The sequence below is a fragment of the Protopterus annectens genome, chromosome 6.part0, assembly GCF_019279795.1.
Source record: "Protopterus annectens isolate FY-2018-M chromosome 6.part0, PAN1.0, whole genome shotgun sequence".
In the NCBI taxonomy this organism is placed as follows: Eukaryota; Metazoa; Chordata; order Ceratodontiformes; family Protopteridae; genus Protopterus; species Protopterus annectens.
Window position 1 is genome coordinate 734477222 of NC_056737.1, and position 21396 is coordinate 734498617.

The 21396-nt window shown below is 40.5% G+C and overlaps 1 protein-coding gene across 1 annotated transcript in view; it reads left to right on the forward strand.

The window, feature by feature from the left end:
- The window catches only part of KTN1 (kinectin 1), a gene marked incomplete in the record, with an annotated part of 2305074 nt that overhangs the window by 904439 nt on the left and 1379239 nt on the right, over window positions 1-21396 (forward strand). The window contains 1 exon segment of the mRNA XM_044074427.1: window positions 11300-11368. Within this exon segment, the coding sequence (XP_043930362.1) occupies window positions 11300-11368 (69 nt within the window).

The following is a 21396-nucleotide window of genomic DNA, read 5'->3' on the forward strand; positions in this document are numbered from 1 at the left end:
TTGGTCTTCTGACTCTGGCATAGGTGTGTAGCATTAGTCTTTTTTCCACCTTTGGTGGTACTGCTAGGTATTGAGTACAACTTGTGAGCCATCAAGTTAGGTCCTTGACATTGTATTTAATGTCTTAATATCCTTACATGTTTCACACCCTTATTTTGTGCTAGAAGATCAGAAGACTGTGGGCTGTATTCCCACACATGGTAGTTGGATTAATTTTCCAGTACTGATATTGAAGTGCAGCATGGGGGGGGGTGTCCTGAGTGTGCTGTTCTTCAGATGAGACATTAAACCAAGGCATTGTCTGCTTGAGTTGGTGGCAGCTCAGGTGAATGTAAAAGATCTCAGAGCACCTATCAAAAAGGATAAAGGGTCCTTTATTTACATGTGAAAAATAACTTATTTACGACTTTACACATTTTCAGATATTTACAAATGTACAAATACATGAATATGCAAATATATTTACACATAATCATAATTTTCCTTACGATCAGATTAAATTTTCATCCCTATTGGACCCCTGCTCTTTTTTCCGTAACCACCATTTGATAATTAATATTGCTGCTAAAATACATTTGCCATTGAACATAATTTCATTTATTCTTTCATTCCATATAAGCCATGTAATACAAAATAACATTTTATTTGTTCTTAACATATTCTTTACTTCTTTTCTTGTAATATCCATATTTAATCATATCCATGTTTATTTTATCCACTTTTGTATCTTCAAAAAAATCATCTTTACATAGTTTTCTCCTTAACTTTTTTACTCTTATATTTCAAAACACATGTTCAGTAGTTTTTTTCTTGAAAATGTAAACAAATTCTAATACTTCTCCTTTTATATGGTATATTTCCTTTTTCATTTATACACCATCTCTTACTGTTTATCATACTTGTATTTATACAATGCTAATTCTAATCTCTCATCTTTGTCCAGTTCAACACATGCGTATACCACTAGGTTAATTAACCATAAACCCCCTTCTTTATTTACATACAAAACTCCCGTTTTTACTGGGTTTAATCTAGAACCCAGTATAAAAAAATCTGCAATAATTCCTTAATACACTTGCTAAGTGTGCTATTTTCCCACCAGTGCAAAATTTATCAAATAAGCCTTTTTTCTGAATGATGATTTATATGTTCTCCAGAAAAGACATGTTTGTTTCTTCTGTTTTTCCTACTGAATTGTATTTCTGTATTCCCAAATTTTATACCGAACAGAAATTTTATTCATTGTAAAATATGTATTCCCAGATTTTCTATCTATTACAAAAATGATATTCATTGTAAAATATATACTCCCTATCTTTACTACATCACCTAAACCTTTACATGTGAAGTTGTTCTGTTTAGCAGTTCATTCTTACAGATGGGTTCGGAGCTGAACCTCTGCTCTGAGTCGGCCTTCTACAAAGCTTGAGGTCTTCAGACAGCTTGGGGCCAAGTCCCTATCTCATGATGCACTTTGTTACCCCAGATCTAGTTTACCTCTGCAACAGATCAGAGGTTTCCAAGCACAGCTTGGGCCAGTATAGCTTTTTCTATAAAACTTTCTAAATTTTGTCTCTTATATTAGTTATTATTGATGGTCATTGCTAGTTATAACTTAGATTTTTTATAGCTTTAAAGTTTGATAGTTCTCTTTCTCCCTTTGGCCTTTGGTTTTTTATAGGCCTTAATATCCCCTCCCTTCTTGGTGTGCCTTATATCAATAATTAGTATAATATTTTACAAGCATTTATAGATAGTTAAATTTGGTGTGTGTGTGTGTTTATACATTTATACAGCTCATTTGTTCCTTTTAGGGGCTATTTACAGTTTATATTATAGTGTAGTCTAAAATTGTAAAGTTTGTGTGTGAACTTTCTTGTTAAATAACTTAAGTATTTTTGGTATAGTAGATAGTGTCATGGCTGACCAGGATAAAGACAAACATCCCAAGTCAGGCTTTAAAAAATGTCCATAGTGTGGACAAAAGATGTCAGTCACGTAAATTGTGTTTACTGTCTCGGAGCCTTGTACTTGCAAGAGAGCTGCTACATTTGCCATTCTTTTTCTAGCAGAGTTTTACATGAGAGAAAAAGAAAACTCATTGATGGAGGACTTTTAAAATCTTCTTTTCAGGAAGCTTTGAGTGACCAGGATAAATCTAGCCAGTCTCCCAAGTCTTCAAAGTCTTCTAAGGCTTCTTCTACTGATGTGACAAAATCAAAAAAGAACATTGATGTCTGCTCCACAGCCTTCGGAGCCGAGCGTCCTGTCTTTTCGGAGCTGGTCCCTAGTCCTGGAACCAGTCTCCGAAGTATTAGTCTCCCATTCTCCAGTCTGTACCACCCTCCATACATTCCTTTCGGTCCTCAATCAGCCTATCCGATTTGGATGTGGATCGTGTGGTGCAGAAGTTGCTACAGGCACCGGCGTTTGCTAATTTTTTATTGGCTCCGACCCAAGTGGTTTCGGAACTGAAAACTGTTATGCCATCTACTTCTTTTCCTCCTCCAAGCCATACAGGTCCTTTGGAGCTGGAGGAGTTGGACCTAATGATTGTTGAGCCTTTGGAACCAATGCCTGCTCCAGTGCCATCGGTTCCATTTTCTCAGACTTCTAGGAGTCTACACTCTTCGGTTGGGTCCGGGGAGGATAGTCTGATTGACCTGTCTGTTCTGACTTTGCCTCTTGGGGCCTCGGCTTGGATGATTTTGGCTCCTACCTCTGGTTCGGAGCCCACTGTTCCAGTGTCGAGGGGATTGGTTGTTTCTTCGGATCCAGCAGTCACTTCTCATCAGAGCACAGGTGCCTTTGAAGCCATGAGGAGAGTGACGTCCCCCAGGACATCTACAACTTCTGGTCCAACTACCTCCTCCCCAAAAGCACCTGTGTCCACTTCTGCCTCACAGATCCTTTTGAAGCGTAGCGACCCTGAGCCTCAGGAAGACCCACTGGGAGGCACCCCTGCTCTTCCGAGACCTCACCAGAAGTTCCCACTGATGAGTTTTCCAGGAAGAGAATTTGCAGGAGGAAGCACCTAGACTCCCTGCAGGAGTCTCTCACGTCTGTTACAGACTTAAATGAATCAGAAGGGTCCCCCTCTGAAGATATCTCATTTGCAGAGATATTAGAAATCCTTAAGCAGAGGGGTGCCTGGAAGTCCACCAACCCTAATGAAGATGAGTCAGTTCTCCTGACGTTCTTCGGGTCTCAACCTTCCACCTCTTGGGTATCTCCACCCTTCGATGAGCTTGTGGAGCTGGTCTCACGAATGGAGTGGGGAGTCTCTGGACACCATGGAGCCTGTCCCTAGGAGGCCCGATAGGACAAGTCCTTTCTCAATAAGGGAGTGCCAGTTGATGCCATGGTGGTGGCGGCGGTAGCCACCAAAAAGGAGATGTCAGAAAAGTCTTCCTCTAACCATCCTCTTAACAGAGACTCTAGGATCATGGATAGATACGGGAAATGCATGTACAGTTCAGCGACTTTTGCCATGTTTTCACTGAACTATCTCGTACATTTTACAAGACTGCAAAGAGACCTCCTAAAAGAGCTTGGAGATTCTTTTCAGGGTACGGTAGATGCAAGAGCTTCAGACAAAGTTGCCTCCCAGCTTGCTACCCTCAATTCAATAGTGAACCCGTCCATGCGTCTCATCTCATATGCAGCGGATGGAACGAGTAGGGAAGCAGGTACAGGAATTGCTCTTAGAAGGCACTCCTGGATGCGCTTGTGTTCCTTTGCGGACCCCTTTGTCATCCTTTGTCAACACCCCTTTTGATGGCTTGTCCCTTTTCGGGCCCAAAGTTCAGGAAACTTTGTCTTTTCTTCCTTACACCTGGTCAGTCTGCCATTGGAGTCTGTTTTTCCACCCCTACTAGACCCTACCCCAAGGGTCAAAAGGGAGGAAAGATGTGGCTTCTAAAAGCCCAAGGAGCCTTTCTGGACACACATGGTCAACCCCCCCTCCAGGGGCATAGGAGGGGGAAATAATGGAAGACACCGGCAAAACCAAGGTGACCAAGACCAGTTCTTTGGGAAGCCTTACTAGCCCTCCTGAAAGGACCCCTGACTGTCCTGCTCTGGAGGCAGTCTTGGGTCGCTTATCTTTGTATCCAGATGCCTGGTTCAAAATAAAATGACAACTGGGTACAAAGTATAGTTTCCAGAGGATATTTCATTCCCTTCACCATTCCCCCTCCATTGACAACAAAATCCCGGACGTTCCACCCAGGGAACAAGCAGCAGTAGAGGTCCAAACGTTGCTAAAGAAAGAGTCATACAACCAGTCCCAGCAGACCAGACAGGATCCGGAACTTGCTCAAAATTCTTTTTAGTTCCAAAAAAGACAGGGGACTGGAGACCTATTTTGGACCTCAGCAGACTAAACAGATCTGTCAAGAGAAGTTCCGGATGGTCACGCTTCAGTCGATACTTCCCTTCTTAGGGAAAGACAATTGGATGTGCTAGATAGATCTACAGGATGCATACTACCATATAAAAATGGCCAGACCATCCAGGCATCATCTGCACTTCCGGCTGGAAGCCAATCATTACCAGTTTCGAGCCCTACCCTTTGGTCTCACTACAGCCCCCAGAATGTTCAAATGTATAGCAGTGGTCACGGCTCACCTAAGGCGTTTAGGATTCCAGGTGTTTCCATACTTAGACGATTGGCTCCTCACCGCCACTACCAGGCATCAGCTAATACAAGCCAGGGACACCATTCTTACTCTTTGCAGTCAAGTGGGCATTACCATAAATTCAGAAAAATCTGCTTTGTCGCCATCGCAACATATAGTTTTTATCGGAGCAGAATTGGACACCACCATAAAACTTCCAGCAGAAAGAATTTTACTACTTTGTCAACAAGTCCAGAACATCATATCCAGAGACAAGGCTCCAGCATCAGAAGTGCTAAAGTTGTTGGGTATGATGGCAGCTGCAGTGATAGTGATACCGTTGGGTCGCATGCACATGCAGATTCTACAGTGGCTGCTGTTCACTCAATGATCTTATCAAGAGCTCCCAATGTGTCTCATCTCATTATTGTAACAAACACATGCAAAAAGGATCTTCGGTGGTGGTTGACCTCACTTTAAGTAATGATAGGTTGTCCTTTTATCCTACCCTCACCATCGGCCACAGTGACCACAGATGCTTCCCTGATGGGGGAGGGCATTTTCAGGAAAGAACAGCCCAAGGCACATGGACCGAACAAGAGAGACATCTGCATATCAATGTCCTGGAGATGAGAGCGGTACTTTGGGCGTTGCAGTACTTTCAGGGCTCTCTCCCTCTGGGGACAATTGCGATTCAGACTGACAACATGCAAGTGGTCTGTACTTGAACAAACAACGAGGAGCCAGGTCCTATCCCCTTTGTCAATAGGCCGTAAGAGTATAGCAGTGGGCTACATCCACCCAGCGCTTTCTGATAGCAATGCACATCCTGGGGAAATCCAACGTGATTGCAGACAAACTGAGCAGGGCAATTTTGTTGTTTCAAAAAAGAGATGGAGAGAGAATATTACACAGGTGGGGCCAGCCTTGCTGCGACCTTTTTGCTTCCCACATGAATACAGAATGCAGAAGCTACTTTGCCTCGCTTCCCCCTCTGGGAGATTCCCCAAGGGATGCACTCTTACACGATTGGCCTCCAGGTCTCCTCTACGAATTCCCACCAATTCCCTTGGTACCAAAAGTACTACAGAAAGCAAAAGCCCTAGGAAAGACCATCATTCTAATAGCCCCTCATTAGCCTCATCAGATTTGGTTCCCCTTCCTTTGACTTCATCTATTGGAAGAGCCTTGGATTCTGAACCTAGTTCCAGGCCTTGTGACACATTCGTCGAGGACTCTTCATCCCTCACTTCAGTCCATAAAATTGACAGCTTGGCTGCTCCAATTCCCAACATAGCCAGGTTCCATAACCTCTCAAATGAAATGCAGCATATTTTAATATCTTCTCATAAATCCTCTACTAGGTAGTTGTACCTTAGCAAATGGAGGAGATTTTCTATATGGGCTTCTCAGAATAATATTGATCCCTACCAAGCCCTCATTTCCTCTATATTAGAATTTTTGCCTATACTTTTCAACAAAGGAGCTGCAGCAGCTACAGTTCGGGTACAACTTGCTGCCATCTCTAATTTTCATCTTGGCTTTGAAGGATTGAACATAATGTCACACAAGCTATCCAAAGCCTTTCTCAAAGGGGCCTTCCACCTCAGACCACCAGTGAAATCCCCTTATACCCCATGGAACCTAAATTTTATGCTTTCACGCATTATTCTGCACCTTTTGAGCCAGCTTCCTTATGTGATTTCAAATGTTTGTCTTGGAAGACTGTCTCTATAGTAGCCATCACGTCTGCCCGTAAAGTTTCAGAGCTACAGGCCTTGTCCATAAAACCTCCATAGTTTTTTCATGCTAACAGTGTGTCCCTGCAAACAAATCCTTCATTTTTATCTAAAGTTTGTACTGAAGCTAACCTTAACCAAATCATTGATTTACCAGTGATTTCCCCAAATACACCAACAACTTAGAGAATATACTGCACAAGCTTGATGTTCATAGACAGCTCAGATTTTACCTGGCTAGAACCAGAGAGTTCAGAAAATCTGAACAACTTTTTGTTTCTTTTTCAGATTCTAGGAAAGGTATGCCAATGGCAAAAGCAACACTATCTAAATGGTTATCTGATTGCATCAACTTAACTTATTCAGCTGCCAATTTACCTTTACAACACAAAATTAAGGCTCATTCTACCAGAGCAGTGTCCACATCCTCTGCTTTTTCAACTAGGCTTTCTATAGACAATATTTGTGCAGCAGCCACGTGGTCAAGACCTCATACCTTTATCACTCATTGCAAAGTTGATAAGGCCTCCAGGGACAGGGCCTCCTTTGGTTCTACTGTTCTGAAAAACATACTCCTGTGAGTCACCCGAGAAAGATGCTGCTTGGGACGCTACCCATCTGTAAGAATGAATGGCGAGATAGAACAACTTCACATAAAGACGTTATGTACTCACCATAACGTTCCATGTGAGTTGTTCATCTCACCTTCATTCTTATTTCCCACCCTCCTACCCCCCTTTAGGTTTTTTTAAGGACCGAGATACTAGTTTTATCATGGTTGCTCTATCCTTCTATGGTTTTTACCTAATAAAAAGTGATAGAATGGCATGTGGTATTGTTAGAGGCAGCTCAGGGTGCATCATGGGATAGGGACTTGGCCTCGAGCTGTCTGAAGACCTTGAACTTTGTAGTAGGGCGACTCTGAGCCAAGGATCAGCTCCAAAAACCCATCTGTAAGAATGAAAGTGAGATGAACAACTCACATGGAACATTATGGTGAGTACATAACTTCTTTTCTTCTCTTTATTTAAAGGTACCCCTATCACCTCTAGACACTCATTTGTCCAAATTATTACTTTTTTCTCCATATTTTGTTTTTTTGAAATTAATATAATGTCATCTGCATATGTTAACAGGACTAGAATTCTTAACCCTTAAGGGGTTATACACCACCTCATTCAATTTGTTTCACATACTGTCACATTCATAACTAATGCAAAGAGTATACGTCTCATTGGATGTCCCTGTCTTGCACCACTTTTCATATGCACCTCTGGACTTAACCAGGCATTTACAAGTATTTTTATATTACTAGTATACACTGACATACATAATTTCCTAACTTTCTCACTTATATTCTTTCATTATTACCCATAAGATTTCATGCCCAATTGTATCAAATGCCTTAAGGTCTCCTGTCAGGATTTTTGCTGCTGCTTTTCTGTTCATAATATCGTCCACAATTTCTCTGTCATTAATAATTCTTGACAACCCTTCCCCTTTATACTATATGTACTGTCTTCCGTAATATTTTCCATTTTAGTTTCAAATCCCTTTTGTATTATTTTCATAAAGATCTTATAATTATTAATATTCAATACTGTCTCTCCAGTTCTATCTTCCTTCCTGCATATGTTTAAGTATTCCACTGCATAATTCTTTATACAGAAGATCTTCGTTTAACCATTCCTTCAAGATCTTTAAAAATGTTTTGCCAATCCATTACTTTTTTATACATTTCATACCCTGTTCCATCTGGTCCTGCAGTTGAATATATATTCACTATTCCTAATAGTTTAACTCCTAAAGAAATCTCCTTTTCCAACTCATTATTCTGTTTTTCTGTTAACTTTTTTACTTTCCATATTATTTTTATTTTATTTTTTTCTTTAAACATTTCATATACATATTGTACTACACTATTTATAATCTTTTCATGAGTTCTTTGTATTTCTCCTTTTACATTTTTCTCCCATTACACTGCCAACTTCCTGTATTAATCTGCTTAAGTAACTCCATACTAATTTTTCCTTGTAAAAATGCTTTGCTTAAATAGTAATTCTTGTTTTTTTGTGATTTCTCACACACACTTTTTTTTGTTTAAGTACTTTATTATTGTTCTAAATATACTAGTATATCGTATGTTTTTATATTTTGCTTTCTCTACTTTTCTCACACATTGCCACTGTAAAAAAAAATATATATATTTTGTGAAATGCCATCCACCATTCAGACCAATATTTATAAAATGTTTTCATAGTAATATGGTCTTTCCATAACTGTACGCCATGCTTTATTTATCCTTTTTATTCCTTTGCCTATTTTTATATATTTCTCGTTTTCCATTATCTTTAATCAAGATGATCATAAAATGTTCACCTTCTTCCCCCTTCTATAACTAAACCTTCTGATACTATAAAATCTATTTCAGTTCATACCTCTTTCTCCCAAAGGCTTAATTTCTCACATCTTATAACCTGTAACCTTTTTCATGCATCATTTCCTTTCTTTTTACTCTTGCCTGTTATCTCCTGTTATATTCATATTTATCACCACGTAGTCTAAAATATGATGAAATACGCTTTTCCTTTCTTTACAGTAAGTATAAATCTATAATGTTATAATTCTATACATGTGTTCTTTCCACTGTAAACCTGTAATGGTTAATCTACCCGTGTTTGCTAAAGTTACATCTAGTATCCTTACTGTATTTCTACATAGCATGCTATTCCAGAAAATGTCTCATTTCAGAAGTTTCAAATTATCTTTCCTCTCCATAGTTTTTCTGTTTGTAATATTTCTTCATTTATTAAATTTTTTGTCTTCTAATATAATTACATCTGGATGGTATGTATTGCACAACTCAAAGATCCCTGTTCTTCTTACTATGTTCTTAATGCTGTTCACATTTACAGAAAGCACTCTGAAGTTTTCATTTTCCTTTTTCCTTAGATACATGGTTTCATAGGTTCTTAGCTAATTACTAGTTTAGCTACCTTAATGAGCCATTCTAAGCCTAGCCAGTATCACCTCCTAAAGGTGAGAATCAAGCAATGCACCTTGTGTCTGTGAGTCAAATACCTTAACAATTAATACCAGCCCTCCCAACCATTAGCTGTATATGTTCTTTTTCATTCATTTCCTTCCTATTTTTGTACTTGTCCCTTTAAATTATCTTTCCCAATTTTCTTTGCTATCTTCCAATTTCTTTTTCATCACGTATTTCAGAACCGCCTTCTATGCCCACTCTGTTATTTCTTATCTAATTTATCTTTTAAATTTCTTCTTTGTTCATTTTCTTTTCTTTTTCCTTACTTTCATTTTTATAATCCACTCATAGATGTCCAATGTTACGTTTGTAATATTTCAGCTTACATTTTTTGCATCATGTCCCATTTCGTACAAATATAAAAATTTTTATCACAGTTAATTATCAAATGTCCTTTTCCCCAAAAAGAAATGTTTTGGGTTGTCCACAGTATTTTACAGCACCACTATTCCCCTCCACATTTATCTTGCTTGGTATATGTTCAATTTTTTCTATTTTAACACAATATTACAATCCCATTTGCCAGCGCATAAACCACTTTTATCATAAACTTTTGCAATGTCCAGTACTTCTTTACATGTAATTTGCAAGTGTCCTTTCAAAGTATTTCTATTTGCAAGTGAACATGATTTTTTTTTGTTTCCTAGTCAAATGTGTTTATTGCATAAAGACTCCATGGGTTACAGTTTTTCTTTTCTTTTCTTTTTTTTTTTCCATATTCTCCAAAATGTTTCCATTGGAAAAAGCCTCAAATGTAATGTCACAAAATATCTGATAATAAGAATAAAAAATAAGGGGCTCACAAATTCATGGATATAACTTACTTCATGTACTTTTACACCCAGAGAAGTATTAAATTGTCCCACTTTTTATACCTGTCCATTTCTTTGTCATCTTTACTTTGAATCCTTACCACATATTTCAATTTTTAATTTTCTTCTGCCTTTTTATTTTCTGCTACTTACCTTTTTCCTTCTTTTACTTTCTCTTCATAGGTTTTTTTCCCATCTCACCACTATTCAAGATTATCTCTGCATCCTCCTTTTATATTTTTCTGACTCGCTCTGCATAACTATTTCTTTGGGTAAATCATCCCACAACCCCCCCCCCCCCCCAGATTGGAAGGCTGTAATTATACAGCCATCATTTGCCAATTCAGCTCCATTAAACAGATTTCTTTGAAAACTGTCTAAATCCTGCACGCATTTTCCAGGCTCGATATGTACTTTCTCTTTAATTTCTCTCACCATTCAATTATTTCCTCGTCTCTTCATCTGCTCGCCTGTTTCTCTGGAATATGCCCACACCTGGAATGGAAATGGGAAGTGCTCATGCAAAATGAATCCCACTCGCAACAGCGATGAGATGCCCTGGCCAAATTTTCCCTAGTAATATAAATACCACCTTGGGTCTCCTCTGAAAGAGGTTACTCGCCTAGTGGGACTAACCCAGTCAACAAAGAATTAAAAAAATAAATGATGTCTCTTCCAACAGGCAAGCATAATACTACTAAATAGAACTTTAAGTCATTTTTTTCCCCGATTTGTAGATATGTGCTGACTGTTGACTGTGTGGTGAAATGGCAGACTTTGAGGATTAACTCACTTGTATAGTTGACACCTTGTATGTTGTGTATTATTTGTGAGAATGGTTGCATCTGAATACATAATTTTGATGAAAAAAATGCCAAATTCTGATAAGTGTACAAGTACCCTAGCAAGAATCCAGCAAGAAGGCACTCTAGAAGATGAGTTAATGGAGTAAGAACATAGAAGCTTTCTCTCTTACTCTTGCACTTTCTGTTAATGCTTTTCACTGCAAATTAAAGTTATGTATTTTTAATTACTGTTAATAAAGAGCACAAAGTATGTAAAATGTCTTTCTTTTCAAAGGCTTTGAAAAAGGAAAATGAAGTTTTGCAAATTGAAGTTCAAGATTTGAGGGCACTAAGATCTGAACAGGTAATGTAAAATGACTTTGAATTAATTCCATTCCTCTATTAATTTTATTGTATGAGGAAAACAGGAAGCTCGATAGTATTCATGCAAGCTTCCTAATGAGTTTTTAAAATAAGATGTTAAAAGCTATTTATTTAATAACATTGTATGTATTGAACTTCTTCTTCTTCCGGCTTTTCCCAGTTAGGGGTCGCCACAGCGGATCACCTTGTCCGCTCATGATTGGCAGTGGAGATTTACGGTGTCGAGTTGCCAGCCCGGGCCCAACCTTCCACAGAAAGCACACACACACACCTAGGGCCAATTTTAGTATGTCCAATCCACCTGCAGCATGTCTTTGGGATGTGGGAGGAAACCGGAGCACCCGGAGGAAACCCACGCGACCACAGGGAGGACATGCAGACTCAGCACAGAAGGCACCCCAGCCGAGGATCGAACCGGAGAACCTCTTGCTGTGAGGCGGCAATGCTAACCACTGCACCACCGTGGCCGCCCCAGCATTGTATGTATTGAACATAATTGAGAAAAAAATTAACTCTAATGTATCACTTTAAGATATTTAGAGGGCCCTCTGCAGTAGGGAGTGGTTGTGACTTTCTCTTCTGAAGACCCTCTTTCTGCACAAATGAATGCATAATCTAAGTGCTGCTTTGTGTGCATCCTTCGCACTAGCAAACCCTGTGATTTTTTACAGTGGCCCTAGAGTTGTACAGGCAGCCCCGTATTCCATTTTCTTGCAATTTTTGCTCATTGGATCTCTACTGTTAATTTTAAGAAAGCTACTACATTTGATGAATCCGGGATTTAACCTAGCTACCAGCAGAGGGCTTAAGAGGTTTGATGCCTTGCTTCTCTCTCACTGATTGGTAGAGACAGCTAGTGTGCTTAATGCATTGGCATGAAAAGCCCTTTGTATTAGTAAGCTATGGGTGAAGTAAAGGGAATAGAGTAAGAGCCTGTGTTTGGAGATTTGAATCGTGAAACAGTGAGGTAAGAGACCATGAAGCTAGCAGCTTGAAAACTTCCTCTTGACTAGTAAGGTAGTGAACTTGAACCAGTCCTCAATTTATCACCAAGAAACTGGCAGGAAAAGTAGGTGAGCTGATATTAATACCCATCTCAAACAAACTCTGATGTTCAAATGCCACCCCTTTTCATATTAAGAGATTATGACCAGCCAGTCTGTCCAAATTCAGCATGTACTTGAGTCCCTAATGAATCTTGTGGTTGTCCCCAGACTTGGGGGGGGGGGCTGCAGCACCTGTTTCACAGGCTTTCTGATGAGAGCTGAGTGGAAACTTCAGCTGCATTTTCAACATCTAGTGTGTTCACATTCAGCGCCGTTATATTGAAGACACAAGAGGCCATAGTCAGCCACCCATTTGGGGCCACCTACTTCCTTATCTTCTCTATTTGAACGTCCAACTTACCCCTATGCAGTCTACTTCACTACTGCTTGGATGATTAAGATTTGATTGGCACTTAATGGTTTTAAACTGATGAACTATTTGTGTTTGCACTGAAGGTGGTGTCATTCTTCATGAACTTTTGTCTTACCTTTACTCATGGCGACCTGTGGCAGCCTGGACAAGAAAGACACCTACAGCTGACCCTTGCAAATTGCTGCACATGTGCAGCATTCCAGTTAAAATGCTTTTCTTGGAGGGTGTTTGTTTTCCTCCTGCCTTGTTGCAGTACCCAACCATTGCCTGAGTATCGGTATTGCAGAGCTGCCTTCCTATTCTTTCCCCTGGATAGACGAGATGAATTTGACCAGTGAGTCCCACTAATGACCTGGTCACTACTTCAGCCTGGGTAAATCTGACTACTTTGTGCCACAAAGCCCATTGCTTGGTAAGATTTGAACATGTGCTTGCTGGTGTACCCTGTTAGGAACTTAAGTCTGTTATTGGGGTAGCATCCTAGTTTTTTGTGCAAGCACATCCCCTGTGCTGTGGGATGGTACTGTAACCTGCAGTTCCCTTCTGTCACTTGTGCTTACTCCTGAGGTTTTGGATGAGTGCAAGGTACTCCCTCCCTAAACTAGCAAGATGGAGTTGTCAATTTCCTTTCCTTCTGAATCTGCTTTTTGATGGAGGAATTCTTAAGGGAGTCTCATTACTGACTGTGAGCCATGCAGAATTTAAGCCTGTTAATAGGTTCTTTCTGGAGGAGTCCTGATGCTGTGGTTGATGAACTACTCTCTCAACGTGTTTCTTCTTCCCAAACATTAAGGTTAAATAACCTGAATTTGGGAGAGAATTGTGAAGAACCATGGTGATCTCCAGTATAGCTTTCAAATTGTTACTGCAAGAATCTTAGGATAGATCCATAAATGAGAGAAAGGCCTGAAATTGTGGGCTTTTTATTGGTGCTTCTGAGTTAGAAAGTTGACAGAATACTAGGATCTGTATTACTGTGCGTTTTCTGAAAATCAGATCTCTGTAAAGTCTTGCACTAAATACTTATTGTGATCATCACTCTTCTGTCACAAAATTAGAAGTTTAAGAATGGATGTAGGAGACATTTGAGTCAAACTTGGGGATGTCTCTGAAAATTAGGGGCTGTTGAGGTGCATGCCTCTCCAGCTGTAGAATCTGATAAGTACAAGGACACTATACTTGCCACGTGAATGTCCTCTTCTGTTTTTCCAGTGTCATAGAAGGTTGATGCCCTCTGACTACTTAAGTAGAGAGGAGACATTACTGAAAAGCATCCTAAAGCAGATTCCTGTTGATTTGCTTAGTCCACCAGAAGTCCTCAAAATCACAGTGCCATCTTTGTTTTTTAGTTTCTCTCTTACTCCACATTGCTGCTTCAAGAGTCCTGAAAAATTCTGTGTGTTGTAGCTGAAACAGTTTTTGTTTCACTGTGATGAGCATACAGTTGCTTTTTGTAGTGAGGCCAGTACATTGTCACATAGACCACCTTTCGAAAGTTCACCTCTTGGTAGACCCGAGAACTTACTTCACATATCTGGTCTCTCTTCCTTCATAGCCAACGTTCACTCCAGTCTGTTGGATGAAGACTAATGTCACATTTCATTCCTATTCACTTTTCTTCTGTTGCTTGTTTCCTTGCTGCTGCTCATATATAGGTCACTGGCAGTGAAGGTCAGTACCCTTTCCCTTTTCCATTTGAGTGGCTCATAACACTTCTCTTCTTTGGTGCTTTATAAGATGCCCATGATTTAGGAGAAGGTGGGAAAATCAATCAGTGTGTTCCATCTTTTTGTACCTTAGTGCACTGAATGGTGTGCCACACCTGCCCCATTTCCCCTCTTCCCTTGTAAACCAGACTGGAAAAGTTGTCTGAGCTCACTGTAATGCTGGGATTAATGCATCTTTGGAGGATGACCTGCTGGACTTTTTCAGTTGACTTGCATATTGCTTGCTGTACTTTTGTGCAGATACTGTGACTGGTGCAATAGTATCTGCATACTGGATGAGCTTACATTAGATGGATGTGGCTTAGGTTATTTAATTGAGAGACAAGCTTCTACTACTTTGTTGAAGTAATGGGTATTTTGTGGTAAATTAGCAAACAGGACAGTTTGTGGCAGTGTCTTCTTTGTCAAATGGTGATGTGGGTCTGTCATTGGGCAGTTTGTTATTCATTCTTACAACTGTTAACATCCCAGGGGAAGTGAACATACTGATGCATTCCCTGAACTGTAGTTTCACCTCCTTTTGAATAAGGGAAAGTTTCCTTTGTGAAGATGTTCCAAGAGTGGTATTCTCAAGAGATTACTGATCCTACTAAAAACGCTTTTACTTAGTGTATGCTCCTGAGTTTTCTTCTGCTGAGGTGAGAGCTTGGTCCAGCTTTGGGCAGTGTCTGCTCATTAGAATTGTAGCTTCTTAGTCTTGTCAGGCCGCCTTGCTCAGCTCTGAGGCCACTGATCCTACTAAAAACGCTTTTACTTAGTGTATGCTCCTGCATACTCTTGAGTAATATTGTTCACCATTTTATCAATGAAGTATCCTTTTCAGCTCATATGGTGAGTTTACAGCTGGTTCTTGCCCATCTCAGGGCATCTGTTTTGACCTTTATTTTATATATCATTCCCTGATTTTGTGATGGCAGGCTTTTAGGCCTGCTGTTTAAGGGAATATTGCATCATCTGTCTTTGGAGATTCATTGACATGTCTTGTTTGTAGTTTATTTCCCGTTCTCTGACTCGGTCATCAGATGTGATGATCTAACATCTGGGGACCCTTCTGGGTGGGCCACCGATTGGGTTCATTCTCTCAAAATGTAAAATATTTGACATGTTTGTTTGTCTCTGAAGCTCCTTTGCTTGGAAATATGCATGTTTAACGCAAGGGCTTACCATCATGTCAGGCACAAACTGAATGGAACGCACCCGTCTCACCTACGATTAATTTTCTGCAACTTAATTAGCTCAGATCTTCATTTTAACATGTTTATAGAAGATTGTGTTCAGTGTCTGTATAGGTAGCCGATAAGATGGTGCCTGCAGTGACATTGCCATCATTACCAGGGAGAGGAGCATGATGAGCAATAGTGCTATAAATGTCAAAGGTTTATGTTGGCCCCCTGCAGATGTTGAGGGGAGAAATTGTATAGTCTTACCATGCTACCTGGAAAATGACATTTGTCATTTGAAGGTTTCTCACAGGAGTGAATAATAAGGTCTTTTGACAATTTCAGGACTCTACTAGAACACTGTAGGACCAGGAATTAGGGAACGTTCATGCAGTTTAAGGCGAATCAGTTAAGATAATTTAGTGCCTGCAGGAGTTAAGTTCAGGGTTGCACCCATTTGTTGATTTGAAAGGCAAAGAGGAATGTGGAAAAGATATACTCCCTTCTGTCATAGTGGAATTTGTCTTTGTTAGGCAACCTTCACCCCTTTTGATCAGCCACAGCTTTTTGCTGACTGTCCTGATCCTGAGGAGTCACTTAGTTGCAGATGAGTGTGTCACCACAGAGGATAATCATCTCAGGAGGGTTTGATGGCTTGTGCCTAGGTGGTTTCATAAGGTCTTCATGATTTGATATTCTCATTTCAAGGCTGAGACTTCATGCGTATGCTTGAGATCTGGTGAGAAATTGAAATTGTGGTTGCTGAAATTTACACCCTTATGGAACCATAGCTTGATGCCTTTTCTGGGCCCTCTGGGGACTCATTATTATTGGAAAGTATGCTGTCAAAAAATGACAGATGCCTGTCTCCTGATCTTGCTTCTTCAGTTTGCAAGTTTAGTTGTGCTGTAGACTGTGTAGCTCATCTCTGAAGGTAGTGGATACTATGTGCTTGGGATCTTTCAAGAGGAAACCTTAGGACCTGGCAGCTGTTTTCTCTGAGAAAATGAAGTCTCTGAATTATTTTCCCATCATTGTCTCTAATTTGCATAATGGCTAAGGTCTTCACCTCCTGTGCATAACGTACAAGGTTTGATCCTGACCTCCAGCTAATGCCTGTATGGAGTTCATATATTCTCCCTGTGTTTCTCCGAGGTGCCTTCTACCTCCCCAAAAAAACTCTTCAGTGTTTCCTCCTCATACTCACCCACAAATGGAGTTATGGGCAGCACCATAGATTCTAGATGGCTGATATCAGGAGAATCATTGTATAGATCAACCACTTTGGGCATCAGCTGTAATGTGCACTGCCCTCTAAATGAGAGAACACTGATCACAGACTGCATGCATTGTCTGAGATAGCCACTCAGTGGTGGAGAAATTAGCTCTAGGTGATTCAGTCATGTTGACTATTGTCACCAAAAATGGGCATGGGTATTTGATGATGGTAAGTGGGTTGAGTACCTGGCTACGCCTATATACTCATGCTAACAATGGCAGATGTCTGTGTGCCTGCCTTAAAGTCCTGTAGCCCTGGACCAGTAAGTTACTGGTCAGGTGGTGTCCAATTACTAGCTTGGGTTATCTTGAATAGCTGTGAGTGAAAGCTAGGTATAAAACCAGTCAACCTGCCAAATGTGAACTAAGGATTGCTGCACTTAATGTAGGTTCACTGACAAGACGCAGCTTAGAAGTGGATGATATGATGATACAGAGGGGGCTTGGGCATTCTATGCATCCGAGAGACAAGATGGAAAGGCAATGCAGCAAGGTCAGTTGGCTTAGGATCCAGATTCTGCTACTCAGGAGGGGGACAGGCTTGAAATGGTGCAAGAACTGTGGTGAGAGAGAGGCTTCAGAAGGCAGTGAGGGATATCATCAGAATTAATGACAGACTCATGGCAGTCAGACTCCAGTGTAAAGATAGGGCAGTATTCATAATCTCGGCCTATGCCCCACAGCAGGGTTGTGATGGTGAGGAAGAGAGTGCATTCAAGACCGCAGTTGCAGGACCTACTAGATAAAGCAGGACAACATGAATTGGTGTTGATAATGGGTGACTTGATTGCACATATCGGGACAGATGGAACATGATGTGGGGTCTGCCTGTATCCACATGGTTGGGGCAACAGAAGTAAAGGAGGAGAAGCCATTCTAGACTTCTGTCCGGCAAATGGCTTGATAAGTAGTCACCATATGCTTCAGAAAGAGAGAGTCACAAGATCACATACAAGAGTAGGAAATATCCAACTCAAGTAGACTTTCTCCTAGTAAGGAAAAGGCACTGGGATATAGCATCCATGTATGCAAAGTCATCCCCAATGAAAGTCAGCCCACAGCATAAACCACTGGTTGCCACAATAAGCTACAAGCAGTGGTCAGAGAAGACTTTAAGGTCAACAGAGACCTGGACGTTGACTGGAGAGAAAGTACAACAGTTCAAGGAATTACTCAGAGCACTAGCACCCCAAGAAAAGAAGGAAATAAGTGGAGTTAAAGAATGGCAGCGCCTCAAAACAGAATGTTAAAACTACAGAAGAGATATGTGGCCGAGCCAGGTATGGAAATAAGGTACATAAGGAAAGCTGGTGGTGGAATGCAGAAGTCCAGGAAGTCATCAAACGAAAGGTGGAGTGCAGGAAAAAATGGGAGATAGAAAAGACTGACCAGGCTAGGAAGGAATATTGGTTTGCTAACAAAGAAGCTAAGAAAGGTGTTGCACTAGCAAAGAATAGAGCATTGGAAGCACTCTACCAATATCTGGAAAGTGACTCAGGTGGTGCAAAGAAACTATATCGGGTTGCAAGGCAAAGACAAAGTTAAAGAAGATAGTCAGACCCCCTTCATAGGGGATGCCAGCAACAGCCTGCTCACCAGTCCACAGGACATCAAAGGCTGATGAACGGAGTATTTCTAGCAGCTTCTGAATGAAGAAAATGCCACAGAAGCTGTACTGCCCTAGAAAGAGCCTACAATGAGAGAAATGGAGGAGCACACCCTAGAAGGTAAGAATAGCACTAAAGAAAATGAAGTCAGGGAAAGCAGTAGGCTCAGATGAGGTCACAGCAGATATGATAAAGATTGCTGGGTGAGATGGGGAGAAATGGCTCTTGAGTGTACTGTGATGGCCCACCACTGCACCAGTAATCGGAGCCTCAATCCTCACCACTTGCAACAGTGGGGGATGTACACTGGGAGGATGACAAGTTGCACGCAGTATTTCCCGATGCAGCTTTCTGCATCAAGTGCAATTTCCCTTAAGAGCACACAGAGACCACAGTCAGTCTGGGGCTTTCTCCCTCTTTCTCCATATCCCCAATAAGATTCCCCACTGGCACAGCTATAGAGTTGAGACCTCAGCTAAGTGGCCAAGCCAAGACTCCAGCACCCTCTCTGTCCAACCAGTGCTTTGTGTCCCTGCCCATGTAGCTGACGCACACACTCTTTGAGGTTTGATTTATACATGCACTTGGGAAAGACTAGCACAGGTTTACTAGCGATACCCCCTTTTGCCTTTTGCCCAGACTTGTAAGGTAGTTATCAGTGCCACCAGCCATCTCCTTATCAGCTACTTTAAGGCCCTTAACAAAGTGTGTCCAATCCTACTGTGTACTGTTGCTACTAAATACAAAAGATAGTTTGACAGAGGAAGGCTATTAGGTGTGGCACACAGTGTCACCAAATAAATAGGCAAGTACTCTCAGAACTTAAATCTCTGCACAGATCAGCCACAATGAAAGGTTTAAATATATCTGATAATAATAGAACGAGACAATACTAAATGAAATATTTAAAACAACATTGTAGGACAGTCTCAAATAAAGAAGAATATCTAAGATAAGCTTGGCTATATTCCTGACTATATTTAAGAGAATTACTGAACCCTGTTTAACTTGCTTACAGAGCAAGGCAGATGTGGTAAATGGATCTTAATGTTGTCAGGTCCAAAACAAACTACAAAATGCTCTCTCTCTCTCTCTCTCTCTCAAGAGAGTTCTCAAATTAACATCTCTGATATTACTGATGGGATAGCTTGCATAATGACATAATTTCTTGTCATCTGACTTGTGGTCCCCCAGGCCCAAAACAACCATTGATGCCAGCTGGTAGCATTTAGGATCCACCTGTGACAATACATAGACAAGGGCTTTGCCTCAGATCTTTGGCAGTGTTCTGGAAGTCATAAAGCAATAACACACTTCAAGACAATACAGAAAGTTCCCTAGTTCCAGACATTGTCTCCTTGTTGCTTTGAAACTGAAAGATATCATTTATTGCATAGACATAAAGTAATTTAATTTCAGCTGCTTTTCTGAAGTTAACATCCTGTATTCCAGTTTCCACTGTTAAAATATATATATTTAAACAATTACAGTAGTGTATGTACATTTCTGTTCTCTTCCAGCAGGGCACCTTGTGGATTCCTCTTTAAGCTTAGTACTTCACAAAATACCTTTTCAATATACACTTCTGTACCAGCAGTTTGATGTACACATAACATACAGTTGTAATATAGTTGTAACATAAGCATCTTACTGAAATCATTTCAATATTCACCAATGACATATAATTGTTTACAAAATTCCAGATAGCTGTGCTGCCAGTATCTCCTTTCGTGACAGGTACACACAGCAGTGTGTAGAGAGAGTCTTATCCCGGATGATTGGAGAATAAGCATACTCATACCAATGTACAAGAACAAAGAGGGGGGATGTCCACAACTGTAAGCAGTACAGAGGCATCAAACTCCTATCATATTGCATGAACGTTCTAGAGAGGGTGATTGATAAATGGACACTCAGAGTAGTAGAATGTAAGATGGGAGATGAGCAGTTTGGATTCAGATTAGGCTGCAGCACAACTGACCTGATGTTTGCAGTGAGAAAGATAGTTAAGAAGAAGCTAGAGATGAGAAGAGAGTCTAACTGGGCATTCCTAGACTTGGAGAAAGCATATGACAAGGTCCCATAAAAGCTGATCTGAGCAGTACTGTAGTGGTTCAAAGTCCCCGATACATTGGTAGAATTAGTGCAGGCTATGTACAAGGACCCAATGACTCTAGTACGAGCAGTGTTCAGCTTCACAGAGGAGGGTTCCCAGTCTCAGTGGGTGTACACCAGGGTTCATCTCTGAGCCCATTGGTGTTAATACTGGTGATGGACTACATTAACAGTTTGGAGGGAGCAGATCAACCAAGTTTTATATATATATATATATATATATATATATATATATATATATATATATATATATATATACACTTCCCCATTCATCTTATCAGCATTTAGTCTGGGGGGGGCTTGCACTTCCACATTTTGGCCACTAGATGGTAGCATTTACTAAGCGTAGTGACTCCCGATAGGTGATAGTTTGAAATAAATAAAAAGTTAAAAGCTTAGTGAATAGAAAATTTCACTGCCGTTCATTTCTCCTACTGAGCGAATGCAAGATAAGCCTGTCCAGGCTTGAGCCTCTGTCCCCTAAGGTTATTTGTGCCCACCAAAAGTAAGACAAAAGAAAAAGGGTCGTTCTTTATTCAAAACAAAACAACTGCATTATACTGATCTGGTTTATTTCAAGATGTGCTGCTCCTGATTGTTTTTTCCACAAGCCTGGCCTCTAGCAGATCGGAGGGTACCTTAATCGCCTCCCCCAATCACAGTAGCTACTTCATTCCCCTCCTCCCAACAAGAACCTATAAG